At 49.5% G+C, this 18,475-nt stretch overlaps 1 protein-coding gene and 1 long non-coding RNA gene across 6 annotated transcripts; one reads left to right on the top strand and one right to left on the bottom strand.

Moving 5' to 3' along the window:
* Positions 1 to 245: 245 nt before the first annotated feature.
* Positions 246 to 17,070, bottom strand: SGCG (sarcoglycan gamma). Of its 2 annotated transcripts, none has more exons than XM_072975998.1 (8): positions 16,942 to 17,070; positions 15,853 to 16,047; positions 14,178 to 14,279; positions 10,124 to 10,211; positions 8,404 to 8,523; positions 4,507 to 4,579; positions 3,233 to 3,356; positions 246 to 951 (listed from the first exon to the last, which is right to left on the bottom strand). In XM_072975998.1, the coding sequence occupies exons 1-8, from the start codon at positions 16,957 to 16,959 to the stop codon at positions 775 to 777; spliced, it is 897 nt and encodes a 298-aa protein (XP_072832099.1). In that variant the 5' UTR covers positions 16,960 to 17,070; the 3' UTR covers positions 246 to 774. The 2 variants fall into 2 exon arrangements, with proteins under 2 accessions (XP_072832099.1, XP_072832100.1); XM_072975999.1 differs by having other exon boundaries at positions 246 to 948.
* LOC140701056 (uncharacterized) lies at positions 4,107 to 17,075 on the top strand. 4 transcript variants are annotated; one of them, XR_012079820.1, is made up of 5 exons: positions 4,107 to 4,844; positions 4,934 to 5,121; positions 5,899 to 6,297; positions 6,706 to 6,822; positions 16,993 to 17,075. It is a non-coding gene; the product is annotated as an uncharacterized lncRNA (long non-coding RNA). The 4 variants fall into 4 exon arrangements; XR_012079819.1 differs by lacking the exon at positions 16,993 to 17,075 and adding an exon at positions 13,948 to 14,372; XR_012079818.1 differs by lacking the exon at positions 16,993 to 17,075 and adding an exon at positions 7,371 to 8,629.
* Positions 17,076 to 18,475: the final 1,400 nt, after the last annotated feature.

Here is an 18,475-nt window from a genome sequence, read left to right as displayed (position 1 = left end):
ACACATCAGAGTCTTCTGGAGTGAAAACTGATGTTGCAAAGTAGGCTCACAGTTTAGCTTTAATAGACACTGTGTGACCTGGGGAGTTGTCCCATCTGAACCTGTTTTACCATCAGTAACTGGGGGAACAGTAACGCCCACCTCAAAGAGCTGTGGGGAGTCAGGGAAGGAAGACAAGCTGTGGGGCCTGTGAGAAATGGCGGCTGGCTTTTATTGCTCACTGACTGAGTATAAAGAAAGTGCGATCAGTTTTGTATCATTTATTCCTCTGATTATGTATTAAAAATCAGATCAACCTCCACGTCCCTTTAACACAGGAAGATTTTCTTGTGAAACCGACACTGCACGGAAGTGGAGGGGGCACTCACAGCCCTGGGGCGCTGTGGTAGGGACCCACGCTGCCTCCGGGGGGGCCCACAGCTGGACACCACAGCTGACGCCACACAGCAGTTCAGGGTTTCACTGCAGGTCCCACGTATGCAAAAGGGAAAGCCACAGTGATTCTGACGGAAGTTAGTCTAGTGGAATAAACACTTTGCTTTGTTATTTCCTTGTTGTGTCTCACGCCCACCTGCCACTCTGAGATCATGGGGTTCCCAGGAACACGCTCCCTGGTACAGTTTTCTTTCTGAGCACCTTTGGAGAGCGGGTGCTACGCCCCACATGCCGTCTCAGCTTTACAGGATGTCTGGCTGCTCCAAGCGCGGTGGCTAGAGGTCGGCCCTCGAAAGCTCCCGGAAACGAGGCAGGTGCTCTGTGGCGGGTGCAGGTGGTTCAGAGACAGACATGGCTGCTCTCATGGCACGTGGTACCCACGCCAGCCGCAGACAGGTAGAGTTTCCCATCTGGACACACGCAGATTTCATAGAGTACCTGTGAGCTGCCAGCGGGGCCCAGGGTGCCCTGAGCCAGCGTGGGCAGACGCACGGTTTCCGCATCAAGCACGAGCTGCTTGGGAGAGAAGGAGGGATGAAGTGGGGGAGGGGGTGGAGGAGGGATGACGCGGGGGAGGGGTGGAGGAGGGATGACGCGGGGGAGGGGTGGAGGAGGGATGATGCGGGGGAGGGGTGGAGGAGGGCTGACGCGGGGGAGGGGTGGAGGAGGGATGACGTGGGGAGGGGGAGGAAGGAGGTGAGCCCCACTCATCTTCTCAGAATGTTCTGGACAAACTCACTTCCTCTCTGAACCGAACATGACAGGCACCGGGCTTCACTGGAGTCATTACGATGATCTGATTCTCTAAAAGCTTATCTCTAGTTCACATTCAGGCAGGGACTTAATAAATTCCTTCTCCAAGTTTGAGGGAAGTCATGTTTTCCTTTTACTCATTGTGCTGGTTGAGCTAAGAAAGGTTATGATGTGGCACTCCTACAAAGACCCTTTGGAATTATTTGACGAGAAATAATGACCCTTTTGCTGAGTCCCATTTACCCTGTGATCCTCTCTGATGCCAAGCGCCTCCTGCCTGTTAGGATGTAGTTCAAGCCACAGAACTAGATTCATCTTAATCATTTTAACCTGTGAATGTTGGCACTTCTGATTGTATTCTCCTGTGAGAGGCAATTAAATTCCTAGTAGCTGGCAACCATTTCCTCCAACTTTTAAAAATATTATTTGAAACTCTGCGGCCTTATGTTAGCTGTGGGAAGGCAGCAGACATGCAGGTAAAGCCCACTGAGATAAGGTGAGAGCCACCAGATTTTTTTGTTCCTATAAAGGTTCAGTTGAACTGAAATGCAAACAAACGGCCACTGGTTGAGATTTGGAAATCTTCCTGACAACCGAAATGAGCATCGTTGCAGTGCGTAGCCAAGCCCGACCCCTCGCAGGGCGCTCGCGGGGAGGCCCGGAGGGCTGCCCTGCCCACGGGCCGGGCTCCTCCCTCACTGTGGTCGGGCGCCTGCCAGGCGGCTCTGTGGCCCGGGGCATTGTCACGGCAGGAGACCGAGGGGTGGGGTGTTTTTTAAAAGCAGAACCTAGTTAGGTTTTTGTCCAGTGCTTAGGGTTCTGCCCAATTCTTGGCTTTCCCCTGACTTGTTGGCTTCCCTCTCTCCGGTTAACTGGTTCATTTTTTTCTAGTTATTTTTCTCCTGTTCTTCCAGGAAACCCCAGTCCCTGGCGATCCACAGACTGCTTCCTCGTTCATCTTTCTTTGCCTTTTCGGGAGAAATATTTTGTGGGAGGCCAGACACCCCTTCACTTTGAGCTAGCTCCCAGGAATATCAGCTTTATTTACAGGTCAGGCTGGAATGCTACTCATAAAAATGACACCTAATTCATGAAAATAAGTAATATTATTTCAAAATTAAAACCAGTGTAGATTTTCCCAAGGTAATACATTTTCAGTAAGCAGTGACATTATGATTTAGTAGGAAGATTCCCAAATTCTTGATTCCTACTTTTGCCTTTGTCTGCTCCTGGTGTCCCAACTTTCTCAGTTACAACCTGCAGGGGCTTCAGCGATGACTTACGCGTCCCGCCAGCAGGACGGGGCTGGTGCACACGCAGGGGCTGCCCCGACCACATGCCTTCCTCTTAATATTAAATCAGTATAACTGCAAAGTCATTTTACTGCGCGGGGGTCTCAGCCTGCCGCGCAGTGAGGTGTCATTTCCCCCATCTGACGAGTGAGAAGACAGACCAGAAAGGCCTGTTAACGGCCCTGAATTCAAACAGGAGATCAGCGAGCTGACCTCACACTAGAACCAGTCTGCGCTCCACGGCCCCCACAGGACTGCAGCTCGGAGCAGTGATGCTTTATTTCTGGACCTGAAGTTCCAGACCTTTCCTTATGGTAGCTCTTATTTTTCATACTTAATTTTCATGTAAGCAGCACTGGTGTGAGCAATCAGTTCTCTGGGCAGTGACAGGTTATGGCTGTCATTTACAAGTAATGCCCGGTGACGGCCGCCTTAGGGGGAGCCCAGATCACCAGGAAATGGCAGAACTGACATTCTCTGTGAGCCCTGAAGGTCGAGTGTTTTTTCAAAGCTTGATGGCACAAATACCAGTCAAAGAGAGTGGTCTGGACCCAACACAGAATTATTTTAACCTTTCTCGGCCTTTCTTTCAAGTAAACTGTCTTTTCCTTCCTACATTTTCTGCTCTATGCCTCTCACGATCTTTCTTTACAAACTACCATAAATTTAATGCACTGATGCCTTCATGGACGTGTCACAGTGACTTACTGGACACGAGGACCATACGACAGGGCGCCCTCGACTGTACTCACCACTCCGTCACTGCTGCACAGGACGATGTCCATCTGGGAAAGGGCCTCCATTTCTCCTGCTTGAGCTTTAATGTGAACGCCCTTCGGGGCGTCCATGCTTAGACTCCGTGTTGGGGATTCCAGTCTGAAACGAGGGAAAGAAACCGAGAAAAAAACAGCATAAAAAACAGCCCCCCCCCCAGCCCCTGGCCTAGCACAGAAAACAGAACCAGTAGGGGATCCAGTGTCTTCACTCATTCTCAAGCACCGGTATCTGGTACGTTGCTCGTTGATGAATCCAGAAATACTGTGCCGTAAAGAAGTGAACTTCCCATCAGTGAGAGTCCATGGGATACGCATCCCACACGAAGACACTCGACAGTCCCAACCCTATGCAGTAGCTTCAGGCAGCGGGTAAGCCTCCACCGGCACACCCACCAGGAGAAGACGCTATTTGTCAACCCCTTTGTGACGCTGTTTTTTAGCCAAAACACAAAAGTGTTTAAGAAAAAGGCAAATTTAAGGGCAACACGTTCATTTGTTACATGTTCATAAAACAGGATGTAAGCCTGGCCTTTGGGGGTGGTTTGCTTTTTATGTTTAAATATAGGAAGATTCCAGGGCAGATGCAAAGGCTCTTTTTGGAAAAATACAGGATGGACGGAGTTGATAGAGTGGAAGTGGCCTCAGCTGGCTTTGCGTTTGTAAAATTTATCAGAATCTCCTTGTGATTTAGTCAAATGTAGAAGCAGAACCATGAATATATGGGCCAGAAAAACTCCTATTTGCCTCCGCCTGGGAAAGCCTGAATTTCCACCAGATGGCACAGCGACCACTTGGAAGGTTTCCAGCTGCTCCACCCCCACCCCACCCCACCCCAAAGCTGCAAGGCTGATTTCATTGAATTGTTTACAGACCAATGAGGAGGACAGGACAGAATCCCTCCAGGGCGCAGGGTGAGAGCAGAGTGGAGGTGGGAAGGAGGGGGAAAGCTGAAAGCTGGTTTAAGAGGAGAGAAGTGCCTGATAATGCATCTGCGTCTGAACTGACCGTTTGACAGACTAAATCAGAGAAGTTGCTAATTTCTTGTCTACCAGCATTTGCACGTAAAACAAAGCTTCATTTTCTTACGTCCATCTCTACGTAGAACTGGATCTGTTACACACCTTGAAGTCTTGGAGTGTTTTGAGGAAACGCTTAGAGACGTGTATGGAATTTATTGGGGAAACACTCTGGGAAGTGTGGGCGAGCATCTTCTGTAACACAGCCTGTTTACAGTTCAACAAAATCCTTACCTGAGGTCCTGCAGTGGGTCAGGTCTCAGGAGGGGCGTCTCCACCGAATGTTCAAAAAGAGCCCCTTCAGGCCCTAAACGCAAACCAAAGACGCAGCGGTTTACACGAGTGAAGCGAACGACAGCCCACAGCGGAGCGTCCGTGCTGCCTGCTACGGGCGTCCGAGTTCCGGCAAAAACAGCCACAACCGCTTGCCGGCTCTCCAAGGACGCCGCGACTTCCCTCGGCTCCTGTACGCAGAATCAGCGTTCTAAAGCAATTGCAAACGCCCAGCTCACTTCAGAACTGCAGAGCAGTGCAGCCCTCAGGTGGGAAGAGGAATTTCTGCTGAAAACTGCGTACGTCCATACATTTTAGGTGATAGTAATTTGGTTCTTTCTCTCGATTTCATGTGTAAAAACTACCTTGTGTCCTCTGTTTTCTTAAGGCACATCAGGAAATTTATAGGAAAATCAAAACTTCAAACATTTAAAACTGGCCTTCTGGTTACTGGGCGTCAGTGTGTTGCAGCTGTCTCATCGGTCGGAGAACCTGGTCTCGCGCGGGACGGGCGCCGCGGAGACGGTGCGGGCCCTTCCCGGGGGTGCAGTGCGCAGGACCCCGCGAGGCAGGCCGGTGAGTTTCCTGTTTTGGGGAGGAGGAGACCGAGGAACAGAGAGGCGAATTAACGTAGTGGCAGGGCTGTGATGCGAGTTCGGAGCCCCACCGGCAGACTCCCGGGGTGAGACCCTTCGCGCCCTCGCCGTCCAAGCTGGCTTTGACGGGTCTTCCACTCCCTCCAGCCGCAGGCCGCAGGGCGCTTAGCGCCGGGGCAGGTCACTCCCGCGCGGGGCGGCGGTGGACGCGCTGGCTTCGAGCTCCGGGGGCGTGGAGACCCCCAGCGCCTCCGGAGACCTGTCTCCGCGTCTTTAAGGGGCCCGGACCGCCCCCCACGTCCGCCTTCGCTTCCGCAGTGGCTGGGGTCCGCCCTCCGGGCCCTCCGCTGCCGGCGGCTTCGCGGTGACTCAGCAGCCCCGCGCCGTCGCTCGTGACGCCGTGCTGCCCGCGGCCGCTGGGGGGCGCTGGGGACGGCGCTGCCCGCCTCCCGAGGGCCGGGGCCCGGGCTTCCCTCCCAGACGCGGGCGAGCGGCCCGCCCGGCAGCTCGTGGCCGGGGAACACCTGGGGCAGCCGGCCAAGGGCATGGCGTGCCTTGTCGTGAAGAGGGCGTTTTGATGCTATTTCAAGAAGACGTTCCAGAACAGGGGTTAGTGAGAGAGACATGCTGACTCTGGTCACTTGGTAACAATTCTATTTTTAGGGGGAAATAATGAGACTACTTAAAGGCCGAGGTCACTTTCAAACTGGTGGGATTTTTTCATCTCCTTAAATCTGACTTAAAAATGGTTCTTCAGTTTCCTAGCTGACCGAAGGGTGCATGGAAGCGGTTTAAGAATGAACGAGAGGTTTCATCTTACTTTTTGGGAACTGAAGACAAAGGCAGCGGCAAGAAAACACGACTTGATCAGAGTCAAGAGGAGCAGTCGGTGCAAGTCAGGATCCGGGGGGCAGCTCCCTGGAGGCAGGGCCCCTCCGCCGCTCCCCGCACGCCCCAAGCCCGGCGCACGTGACCGACCAGGGCGGGAGGGGAAGCTGAGCCCGGCTCTCTGTCCCCGCCGCCCAGAGGGGCCCCAGAGGGGCTGGTGGGTCGCGCTGCGCCCTCCTCGGCTGCCACCTGCTGCTGCTTTTGCTGATCCGAGAAACTCCAACGGCCACCTGGAGCCAATCCATTTAAAACAGACCAACTTTTTACAGTAAGTGGCGGAGGAAAGCTTTAGTGGGCATTTATTTGAAAAAATTAACGTTTATAGAGATATTCTTACTGTGTTTCATATTTAACAAAACTTATCCATCGCTGCAACAACTCTGGAATCACATGAAACAAAGGAGAAATCAAGTTTTGGTTTCTGGTGCAGTTTTCCCTGAACAGCTGAACCTGTGTGACGGCTGCCGGAGTTTTCTACGTCTGTTACAAATTATGACAAATGCAGCTGCTTAAAACAATACCCACTGGTTAGCTCACAGCTCTGCTGGTCAGAAGTCCTACCTGGTGGGCTTGGCTGGATTTCACGCCCGGGGGTCTGACCAGGCCGAAGTCCAGGCGTAAATGCCTCAAATGGTAATGGAGCAGCAAATCCTGTTTCTTGGTGTTTTCCCTGCAGACCTGATTGCCCGCAGTGCAACAGTGCTCTCCCGAGACCCCTGCTGTCCTCGGCCCGCGTCAGTCCACTTCCTCCAGCAACACTAACACAGCTGCCATCATCAATTCACTTTTAAAGGTGAGAGAACAGCCAACAGAGGTTGAATAATTTGCCTGAGGTCATGCAGCTAGTCATTGTTGAGGTCGGAATAAAATCTCAATCTACTAAGCTCACCTTTTCCGTACAACGTAACAGTGGATGTGTGATGCCCAAGGCCCTTGGGTAACCCGGCCATTTCTTTATTAGGCAATGAGCAGTTTCCTTTAATTAGATTTCGTAGTGCCCTTTATTTTAGTAAGAAAACCTGGGCACCTGTTGTCTGAGAGTGTGCTGCCACATAGATGATTTCCACAGCTTGTTTTGTTAGCAATTACGTATTACACAAAATTCTGCATTGGGGTTGCGTCCACTTGTTAGGTCAGGAACATTATTTTGTTTTCACTTATGAGTATTGGCAGTAACGTGAGAGAATAAAGTGTCTTCTGGTTTTCCCACAGGACCCAAAAGTCCTGGAATGCATTTAACTAGGGTCTGCCTTTTTACATCTTCTAGTCTTTACAGGAGGTCGGCAAATAAGTTTAGAACAAGTTCTGAATATATTTAAAAATAAAATTTCTTCTTTCCAGCCCTAAACATGAATTCTATCAGAACCTCATCCAACCTTTATTACAAAAAGGGAAAATTTTTTTGGTAAAAATATAGGGAATCCAAGTACCTAACACAATGGGAGTTAAAAAAAACTTGGAAGAAGGCTTTTCTGCAAAAGCCACGTGGAAAACAGACCCGTGAATACCTTACAGATGATGGGGGAATTTATGACAAGCCTTTGGGTTACGCCACTCGGAAAGACATAAAAGCAAACAATGTGGTGGAAGAAAAAAGTGGGTAAAATTTTTGAGGAGGCGTTCATTCTTCTAAGAGAGTATCAAAGAATTTCAAAAGAAATGCCACGAAGAAAAAGTCCACACATCCAAACTACTTTTCCTTATTTGCCTGACGGACCTGGAGCAAACTTGCCGAAAGTGCAACTTGCTCTTGCAGAAGGGCCTTCCACGAGCCCCTCCATGGGTGACTGTTTTTCTTAAGAGTTGCTGCAGATGACTGGATAAAGAAGCTGTGGTATGCACACAGTGGAATACGACTCAGCCATAAAGAGTTTGCAACAACTCTTTGCAACAACGTGCATGGACCGTGAAGGAACTGTGCTCAGTGAAATAAGCCAGACAGAGAAAGACAAATTCTGTGATACCACTTACATGTGGAAGCTCAGAAACAAAACAAAACAAAACAAAAACCAAACTCAGAGAGCAGACTGGTGGTTGCGAGACATGGGTGTTGGGAGGTGGGCACATGGGTGAAAGTGGGCAAAAGGTACAGACTTCCAGTTACAAAATAAAGCCGCCCCAGGGACGTCACGTACAGCCTGGTGACTGTAGTCAGCAATACTGTGTTGTGTATTTGAGAGCTGCTAAGACAGAAGTCTTGAAAGTTCTCATCACAAGAAAAGAATGGTAAGTATGTGTGGTGATGGACGTTAGCTAGACTTCCTGTGGGGATTGTTTCAGAATATATACAAATACCGAGTCATTAAGCTGTACACCTGGCACGAACGTTGTATGTCAGTTATTCCTCCATGAAAAAGAAAGAGCTACGACTTACCAGTTACTCGAAGCTTATCTGTACCGACCGCAACGTCCTTTTCATCAACAGTAAACAGTGGCCTGCCGTCCTTGGAGTTGATCTGAAACTGTGGACTCTGGACCTCGACCATTCTGGGACCTGAAGAATTAAATAAGACAGTTTGTTATCGAGTGCTCACTCTCAGCACTGTTGAAGGCTCTGTTTTCACACACACCATCTTGCCCAGCAGAACTAAATCACTAAACATTCGGGATTTGTTACTGTTTTTTTGATTCTATGATTAAATCTTAAGTCCTAAGCCTAAATCTATTACATTTTTAAAATTAATGTAAGTCTCACATATGTTAATCTATATTCAATATTTGTATGAATAAATTACTTAAAAATTAATTTTTTCAGGTTTTAAAAACTTGCCAAAAATAATACAGTTCTTCCACTCAGATGAATTAAACTGGTATTCTTTTGACATTAACCAGCTAAGGATTCTGTATTGTGAAATGTGAGCCTTGAGAAAGACCGTCTCGTGGATGACTCAGGTTCTCGCCTCTGCCCTGCACCTCACCTCCTGACCGGGAGAAAGCAGGCATCGCAGCTCTCTGCCCTTCCCTCCATCTGAGGGACGCGCATCTGTGGACTCCACCCCGACTTTCTATTTCAGTGAAGGGGCATCTCCTCCAAGCTTACTCCCTTCTTCACAGGAACTTTAGACCCACTGCCTTCCAAACCCTGGCTGTATTCAGCAGGTGTTTAATGGGTGCCACTCTGGGCCGGGGCTGGGGACACTGTTCCTTCAGTGTGTGAGATCTCATTCAGTTTCTCACGGGCACATCTGCGTATCCATCAACTTGTGTTTCCTAATTTCTCCTCATGCCTCCAGGCTTTCAATCCCGGCAACATAATGGATTAGTCTGTCTAGAACACAGCTCTCAGCACGCGCTTAAGGAGCTGCATGTGTTTCTCAATTCTCTGGTTAGCACCATATTCTTTCCTAGAAAAGTAAGTTCAGAGTAAATGGATACTTAACAGAGTTTGTGTCTGAGCCCCTGAGACCCTCACAAGACTCATTCAAGGTGCTGGTCCCTGCTAGAAATTAAAGAGGCTTTTCAGTGAGTACACTGGCCAGTTTTGGATATGGTCACCAACATATTCTTATGTTATTTCACTAATTTGTACCTCAAAACCCTCCAATGACTCTTCATTTAAATGTGTGCATGTCTGGTACAAAGTAAAACTTGTTTTTTCCTCTATGTTTTATCTTCTTTCTCTTAAGGAACCAGGGAGTCCTATAGAGTTAGAACCGATGTAACCACGATACGTGGAAATCTGGGCACAGATACTCTGAGAAGGAGGCGAACACGGTGGGGGGAGAGACAGAGAGAAAGGATGAAAGCTTTGGCTCTCAGCCCCTGGCTCTGTCTTCTTGAGGGCAGCTCCTTTCCTGGTCTCTGTGAGGTGCTCTGTGTCCTGCAATAACCGCTGTGTTCCTTGTGCGACCTTAAGTGGTCCTCTGCTTCTTGGAATCAAAGTGGCTTCAGTTAAAATAATTCAGACTGCCCCCCTCCCCGCCCGCCTGCCACACTATTCTCTGTGGTCAGCACAGCGTGGTATTTAGAAGATTCATACTTTGATTGCTCATAACTAACTTTGAATTCTCCAGAAGAAAAAAATAAATTTATCCATTTGGCACAACTGTTCACGGACCGCACACGTGCAGAGCTCTGTGACAAGCTGGACTCACCCACTTTTAACCTGCCTGTGACCTCTCCGTCCGCGTCGCGCGCGCTCACGGTCACGTTCTGGGTGGACTGCAGGAGCAGAGATGAGTCCTAAACAGGGGTTGGTTCACAACGTTACCCAAGTACGTACTTTTAAAATGACCTTATCTTTGTATTTGTGTATAAATTTAGGATTTGTACAAAACTACCTCTCCATTGTCATGGATACTGTGATCCTATACATTTTTGGCTAAGATTATTTTTAAAACTTGAATTATATTATGTTAAGGGGGTCAATGCATTAACTTTTTTTCACAAAATATAACAATCTCATAAGTTTATAGTGCTGTGTGCACTGGCCACAATGGGCCAGGTCTGCTCTCAGGTCGAAAACAATCGAGTTTTAATCAGTATTTTTTCTTTTCCAAGGAATTAAAATTTCATTTCTTGTCATTTTACGTCCAGGACATGATCTATTTTTAAAAGATAAATCAGAGAATGGTTAGCTCTTCTATAATAAATACCTTGTTACTTATGTTCAAAGCGCAAAGGCTTCTCATCATTTCAAAAGAGCTTTTAAAATTTCTTAGGTGCCTCTGTTTTTAGAGCTTTTCGTCGGAAGGTAAAGTGGCGTTAGGAGCACGTGAGTGTTTTCTGAGGGGCCGCAGTCTGAACGGGGCTTCGTTTTACAGAAGACGGCTGGCTCTTACATAAAAAACCAGTTTTCTTCAGAAGGAACGCAGTGCCTCGGCTGTTGGATTCAGGTGGGCTGATCACTCAGAGGGAACCAAACACCTTGCAGAGCTGCGGGGGCACGACGTGATTCTCAGAAGGGAAGGCGTTTGGGGGCGCTCTGGAACTCAGCAGGTCCGAAATCCTCCAGCCTGCTCCGCGGAAGCGGGTGGATCTATCAGCCTCTGACCTTTCACCCGGCGGTGTGACCCTGCTCCTCGTGCTGGCGCCGCCATAAAACTCCTGGTGTGATGGGAGCTGGCGCGTCACCAGCGGCTCGGGCACCAGCCTCTCGTTCCGCCCTCCGCGTTCCGAGGGAGGCAGCGTTACTCCTCGCGCACGGACGAGGAAACGGGTCCCCAGGCAGTAAATCACAGCTCGCGCAAAGCCGCAGTTGGCAGGTGGCGCTCCAGGACGGAACCCGGTCTTCAGGTGCCCACCCCCAGGCTCTGTGCCACCAGTCTCCCTGCACGGAGGGCAGCGCCCAGGCCGGAGCTGTGAGGCCCGCTCCCGCGTCTGGACGGAGCACGCTGTCCGGGGGCCGCTCTGGCCGTCGGGCTCCCTCAAGCCCTTCCTCGTTCTGCCTTCCCCGGGGGGTGAAAGGGCGATGGCCTTCTCAGCCTGTCGTGCGGGGAGGGGGGCCCAAGTGACACAGTTCTGGCCGTTGCTGCTGGGGTGGGGCTGGGGTTTCTAGGCAAGGTTGTGCTTTCCTGGTGGAGGGGGTGCGCCCATCGGCGCTGCCCTGGCAGACGTCTGGTGAGCACGGCGGGGTGGGTGGGCGGACGGCAGACACCGGCCTCTCTTTTTAGTAATTAGGCTGATTAGAGATTGATCAACTTTTAATGATCTTCCACACAAATCGGCTTTTGGTTTCACTGATCTTCTCCCTTGTTTTTGTTTTCTATTTGGCTGATTTCTGCTTTTCAGTCTTTCATTTCTTCTCTTCCTTCTGGTTTAATTTGTTCTGAAGTCTCAAGGACGGTGCTCTTTCCATTCATTTCCAGGCTGACTGTCTTCACTCGGTTGGAGGTCAGTTCTCTTTTGTTTAGAGCCGACTTGGGACCTTTTCTGAGATGACGTTTTCTGTACGCAGTTTGACGTTTCGGTGTCAAGCTCCCCAGGTGGATGTGACTGAATTTCTGCGCTTGCCCAGCCGTCGCAAGGCTTCACCACTGTGCCCTTCAGGCCGCAGGGTCTCTCGTCCTGTGACAGTGGCTCAGGCTTCTGTCCTCAGGGGTATCAGGGTCCCCGCCCCAGGGCACGTGGCCAGCTCCCCGCCTGGCCTTGCTGCCTCACGGGGCCTGGCGGGGCTCTGGCTGCGCAGACGCCCTGCGGCCTCCGGCCTCCGTGGGCTTGGACTCTGAGCTGCTCCTCCTTCTCGGGGCTGTGAGCATCCGAGCGGCTTCCCTTCAAGAGCACCTTCACCGCTCTGTGTGTTTCTGCTTCGTCTCGTTTTGACCACATCTACATGTTTTTAAATACAATCTTTTTGTCTCACCAGATGTAATTCCTATGTGTTTTGGATAACGGGCAGGGTGGGTGGGTTTACATCATGAAGCACAATCTTGACAGGACCTCACGGACTAGTGCTGAAGGGTTACCGAGTAATCGCACGTTAGAGGCCGGAGTACCGTGTTGAATTATATTCATAATGAAGAACTTCTCTCAGCCTAGCAATATTGATAAATGAATTATGTGGCAAATTTTGTAAATTCATAAGGTAATTGCTGTAACTCTATGGGACATTACTTCCCAGACTCATCTTTGAAAAGGCGATGTAACCAATACGTCAGTGTGTACAGAAATTGTAGGGCATAATTTTGCTCAGTTAATCCTATCATTAGAATGCCATGTTAGTTACAAAATACAGCTGTTATCACATAATGTTATTCCAAACGTTTCTGTAATTTCATGCACTGATCACACTGAGACCTTAATATGTGACTGTCTAAAATAATGTACATAACTTTGCTCCTCTTTTTTAAAGTCTACTGGAGATAGAAAAGTCCGCTAAGATGATGCAGAAGGGTCACTAGTTCTAGAACATTTCATTTGCTGTGCTCTGACCACCCAGTCGCAGGCTGCTCTCCCACGCTTACTCGCCAAAAACGTGACAGGAGCTCAGCCAACGTATCTCTGGGGAAGAAGGCTGAGTTCTAGTATTTGAAGTCTTTGTCCCCATCTGCCGTCCCTTTTTGCAAAAGCCTGTGTGAATCCCCCAAGTTCTGCAGGCCGGGCTATTCAGTGCGCTGAGATGGCGCCGCGCTGGGTGTGCTGTCTGAGCAGGATCGCGGCGTCAACCTCACTGTGCGTCCACAGTGACACCCCAGGCCGTCTGCCTGCCCCGGCTGCCTCGCAGGCGCCACCAGAGGGAACAAACCCGGGGTGCTGACCACGGAGTGCTCTGTGCTCCGGGATTTCTGCGTTGCAGCCGGCACGGATGTGACGTTTCAGGCCCGACACCGCAGTCGGAGGTAGAGCCTGGGGCTGTCCCGGTCTGGCTGCAGGCGAGCTCTCTCTCCCACGAGACCAAGCGTCTCAGTCCTTGCTTTTGGTTGCTGTCTAACTGCCCTGGAATAGCTGATGCAGCCTCTGATGTAGGAGATACTGCCCAGGAAAGTGGGAGGAGAACAAGGCTGTGCTTTTCACCAACCGGAGAGTTACAGTTGGATGGAGTTTTAATCTTTTTTTGAGATAAAAGCACCTTATCAATAATCTAGCAAAGTGTCTATTTCTACAACAAAGCCTACAGCATCACATAAGGAAAAACAGAACATGTAACAAAAATCATTTGACTCTAGTTTATGCTTGATTCTCCTTGTTAAAAATTCCATGGAGGTAAATGAAGATAATATTAAAGCAGATTTACTTTTAAAGTCACACGATTATTTAATGGTGATGTTTAACCTGTTTATGGAAAATCCTACAGGACTATCATCTCTAATTTGTATAATTAGTACAGGACATTCCACTAGGAGACCAATTTCTTTCTCACCTTCTCATTTAAAATTTCTTGAAATAAATGTATTTTAATTACTTGGAAAGAAGTGTAGATTGCTTTTGATGCAGGTTTTAATAACTAAATCTTTACTTTATTATGGTCTAAATTACTCAGGCTGCCAAATTCGCATCCGACGCACGCGGAAGTGGAGTCTTTTCAGAACGTGACACCAGAAACAAGCCGCGCAGCCTCGCAGACAGGCTTGTGGTAAGGGCTGCGCCAGGAATGTGCGCCCTTGTGTACAGTCTAAGGACCCTCCTCTGAAATACGTTCAATTACTGTGCTTAACCATGATTTATTTTTCATAAAACACAAATTACGTAAATGAGCCATCATTTTCTTACCACTCTGGAGCGGATCTCTTTGGCGTACAGTGGGAATAAAAACTCTGACTCCCCTTCCAGGCGAAGTCCATCGCTTGTGACGAGCAAGTGCCCCATCCCTGCCTGCAAAAGGGACAGGAGAGCAGGGAGTTTGTCACTGCTCTCTCCTTCATTGTTTTCAGCATCAACTTACGTTACGTGTGCATTTTCATGGCTCTCCTATTGCGTTTTCCTCTATTTCTCTTCATTAAAATTGTAGTTGTTGTTTTTCAGTATTCAGTATTTTGTCATCTTGCATGAATGCAAAGGACTGTTTAGGAAATGCGTGTAAGAGCTGAACAATCACTTTATAATAAACGCCAAGAGCCCGACCAGCATGTAGGGAAAAGAATCTTACCGTTTCTATCTAATTTTTTTAAATTAAGAGGCAATGACGTGGACTCCTGAGGCTCACAGTGCTACGAGTTTTAACACATGCGTAGGTCTGGGTAGCCACCTGCACAATCTGGGTACAAAACAGTCCCATCACCAGGCCCCCAAACACCTGAAACAGCTTTTTAAGTCAGGCTTCAAGCGCGTCACGCGAGTCCACAGCGTAACGCTACTTGTGTGGGCACCACGGAGGATGTGGAGCTGTGTCCCAGGTGCCTGCTCGCAGGGCGTTTCCATCATGAAGTTTCCAGAAGGGACAGACTTCACTCTGGAGATTGCCAGTGACCGGCACACTATTAAATCTTGGGACACTTTAAAATGTCCTTCCCTCTGCGTTCTCAGCAGAGTTCAACACTGGACCTCTTTCTCCTGGAAACACCATTGTTATCTGTCTTCCCTGACACCTGCTCTCCGGGTCTGCCTCCTGCTTCAGGGGACGGGCGGCCTCTCCTCCCTGGCCCCCCACCCCCACACCCCGGGCCCCTCAGGGTCTTCCCCCTGGCGAGGGGCGGTCTCCCGGCCATCTGCACGGCCGAGGGGCTTTCTGCAGGACACGCCTTGACAGACCCCACAGTTTAGAATCTGAGGAGTTCAACCTTGATTCAATCTCCAAAAAATGTCCACTGCAGCATCTTTTCTCACTGCGACTATCTTCCAAGACTAAGATGTTCTGCGTTAAAAAAAGTTTGTTCAGGAAGTACACTAAGTATTACAAGAGCATCTACAATCACTCAGCCGTCTTGAGAAGAGAATCTGAATTCCTTAGGACTGCAGATTTTTTATTCACTAAGTTTGTTGTCAACTGTTGAAGTGTGGACGTGAATCGATCGGATATCAGGATGGAGCTTTTTAAAAAATGAGAAAACAGCATCTGAATGTTAAATATTTATAATTAATGAGATTAGGAAAATATGATTCATAAAATGTTACCAATTAATGAGTTAAATAATCTTAAAGCAATCATGATGCAATCAGCCCAAGCTCAAGATCATGACCATCTTTGCCTCGTGCAAAGATGATGACTAATGGAAGACTGCAAGGAAAACAAGCCGAAAAAGCAACGCACTCTAGTTCACAGTGAGATTATAAAAAACGGTTAAAAAGGAAAGTAAATGTTACACGTATTTTTTTTGCTACTGAAAACTCTGACCCAGACAGGAAACAGACGTTAACTACGTGAAAGGAAGCTTCCACGACACCACGTGGACAGAGTGACAGCACAGACAAGACGAGGGCAGGCCGGGCAGGGAGAAGAAATGCTTACGGGGGAGAACCACATCACTCGGAGAATCCACACCGCCAGAGCCAAGTTCACGAGGAGGAGGACGAGCAAGAGGAGGACGAACAAGTAGAGGCAGCGCTTCCTCCAGCCGTAAATGCCGATCTTGTAGACATTCTGGTTCTCTGGCCTCTCCACCGGGGCGCCGTTGGTGGCGGTGGTGTACTGTTCCCGCACCATCTGCCCAGGGATGGGGGAGGGAGGGCGGGGATGCGGGCAGAAAGAGAGAAAATCTGTTTGTCAATATTGATTGGCCATTAGTCCAACAAAATATTTTTACCCCAATAATAAATTTCCAAAATTAGTGATTTTTCAAAAGGGCAGTAACTATTACTTTGAAACATGTCACTGTATTTCAACCATAGTGACAACCTGTCATGGGAAATACTTAGATGTGCCAAATCCATGTGAAACCCAGTAACCGTATCTTCAGATTTTAATCAATCAATTCAACATACACACAGCTGTCACAATTCTGCAGGATTTAACTTGGAATTGAAGCATCAACTAACAACAGTCAAGCCATCAAGTCCTTAAAAGATCCAGTAGGAGGAGTAATTAAGCTGGTACCTGTAAATCCTCTTAAAAAGGCCCGATCACTCCATTTTCTGCCAGTTGACTAAATTCCATCTTCCTTCAGCTACTAAATTACTCAGAATTAAAAAGGCTCTTTACAAGGCGCCTCCCACATCAGCTCTCGCCTGATATGAAGGCCTGAGTATTGACCTGCTTCAAGATCAGTGTGTGCGCGTACAGACGTCTACAAACACACACTGTTTTATGTGAATTAGAGTAAGAGCTTTAAGAACAGTTTCAACTCCATGAAGAGATTTTTAAAAGCTGTTTATTTTCCCCTTTACACAAAGGAAAAAAGGACATGGTTTCAATTTTTTAAATTAAGATTAGAAATTATGATGACTTTTCTGTTTGTAAATGTTGCAAAATGATGACTCAGAACAGAAAATCTTCTCCCCTGAGATTTTTTAATGCGTTTATTTTTAGGAATGGTCTGCAGGTGTCCTTATTTAAAAGGCCATGGTCTGAAAGAATTCTTTAAGTTTCTTTCCAACTTACCAGTAGGCATTCTCCCATGCTCTAACCGTCTCCAATTGTTCTGTTCATCAGTGTTTTTCAAATGCTCAGGACCGATCCGCATTGTTCAAAACCTCGGTGGTTAAGGATTTCAGAGGGGCACCCTTTATCTACGCGGCTTTGAAGCCCTCCAGTCTTCTATGTTAGAAAGTTCACCGCCACTCACGCAGACGCTCCCAAGTCTCAGAAGTCAGTCTTCTCCTGCTTCCCTTCAAGCCCCCCACCAGCAGGTCTGACCTCCTCTGTCTTCATCCTACGCCCCAAATCTGTCTCTATTTCCACTGCTACCACTCTAGCACCAGCCGCCACCAACTCTCGTCTGCAGCCCTGCAAAGCCTGCGTTCCCCGTCCCCTCAGAAACCCCTCTCCACCCAGCAGCAAACATGGAAGATGTAGTCAGCTCCTGTCCCTCTGCTGTTTCAACCCCCCCCCCCGCCATGGCTTCTCCCCGCTGAGAGCACCCAGACTCCTCCGTCGGCTCGCGGACCCTGCGGGAAGGACTCTGCTCACCTCCGACTTCGCCTGCTGCCGCTGGGCTCGGGCTCACAGCGCCCCGTCGCCCGCTGAACAGCCAGGCTCGCCCTCAGGTCAGGACCACTCCGGCACCCTCTCCCCTGCCACCCTCTGCGGGCTCCTACCTCTCCGTCAGTACCGGCCCACCTGTCCCCTCCTCAGAGAGGCCTTCCCTGGACACGCACCGGTCCCATCGCTTCACTCTCTTGTGTTTATTTCCAAGCACCTGGCATCTAAACAACGGTGGCAAATCCAGACTTTCTGTGAAAGATGGGCTAAGAGTCTGCAACTGGATTCGGAAGCGTGGCCAGAAAACTGCACTGAGAGCAAGCACTGCACTTTACAGTACTGCTGCAGATCAATAAAAAGAGCAGTTTTCCCAGAACGTGTGGTCCCCCTCCCCTCACCCACGGTTTCCAGCTGCTGCGTAGTTCTCTCCCTGCATTTACCAGTTTCCTGCTGCTGGTGGAACAAATGTCCACACCCTCAGTGGCTCGACCCAACACAGTCTTGTTCACGTCCAGGTGTGGGTCACCAGTCGATTATGAGTCTTCTGCAGCGACAGACGAGCGTGTGGGCAGGGCCGCGCTCCTCCCAGGGCCCCGGGGTCTCTGCTCCTTCCGCTTTCCAGCTTCTCGAGGCCGCCCGCCCTCCCTGGCTCCAGCCCCTCCTCCTGCGCTCAGTCTCTGCTCGGACTGTGACACATGGGGACGCCCGTGATGGCGTGGGCGCCCCTGGGTAACCTGGGACCCTCTCCGCACCTCAGGGCCTGACAGTCGCACCGCGCAGCCGCAGCCCCGCTCGCCCCGAGAGGCTCCGGGGCGCAGGGCGTGGACGTCTCCCCACCATGGGAAGCTCTTGTTCCCACGTAAAATCGAGAAAGCTTCAGCACCGCTGGCGCCAGGTTTGCCGTGGTTTCCAGGAGGGCCGGTGGCCGTTCCGCTACGAGCGTGGCCCTCAAACCCCCGTGCAGCCCTGGCCCCCGTTCTGCGTGTCTGAGCGA

The sequence above is a fragment of the Vicugna pacos genome, chromosome 14 (genome assembly GCF_048564905.1).
Source record: "Vicugna pacos chromosome 14, VicPac4, whole genome shotgun sequence".
Lineage (NCBI taxonomy): Eukaryota > Metazoa > Chordata > Mammalia > Artiodactyla > Camelidae > Vicugna > Vicugna pacos.
This window is presented reverse-complemented; position numbering and strand designations above follow the sequence as displayed.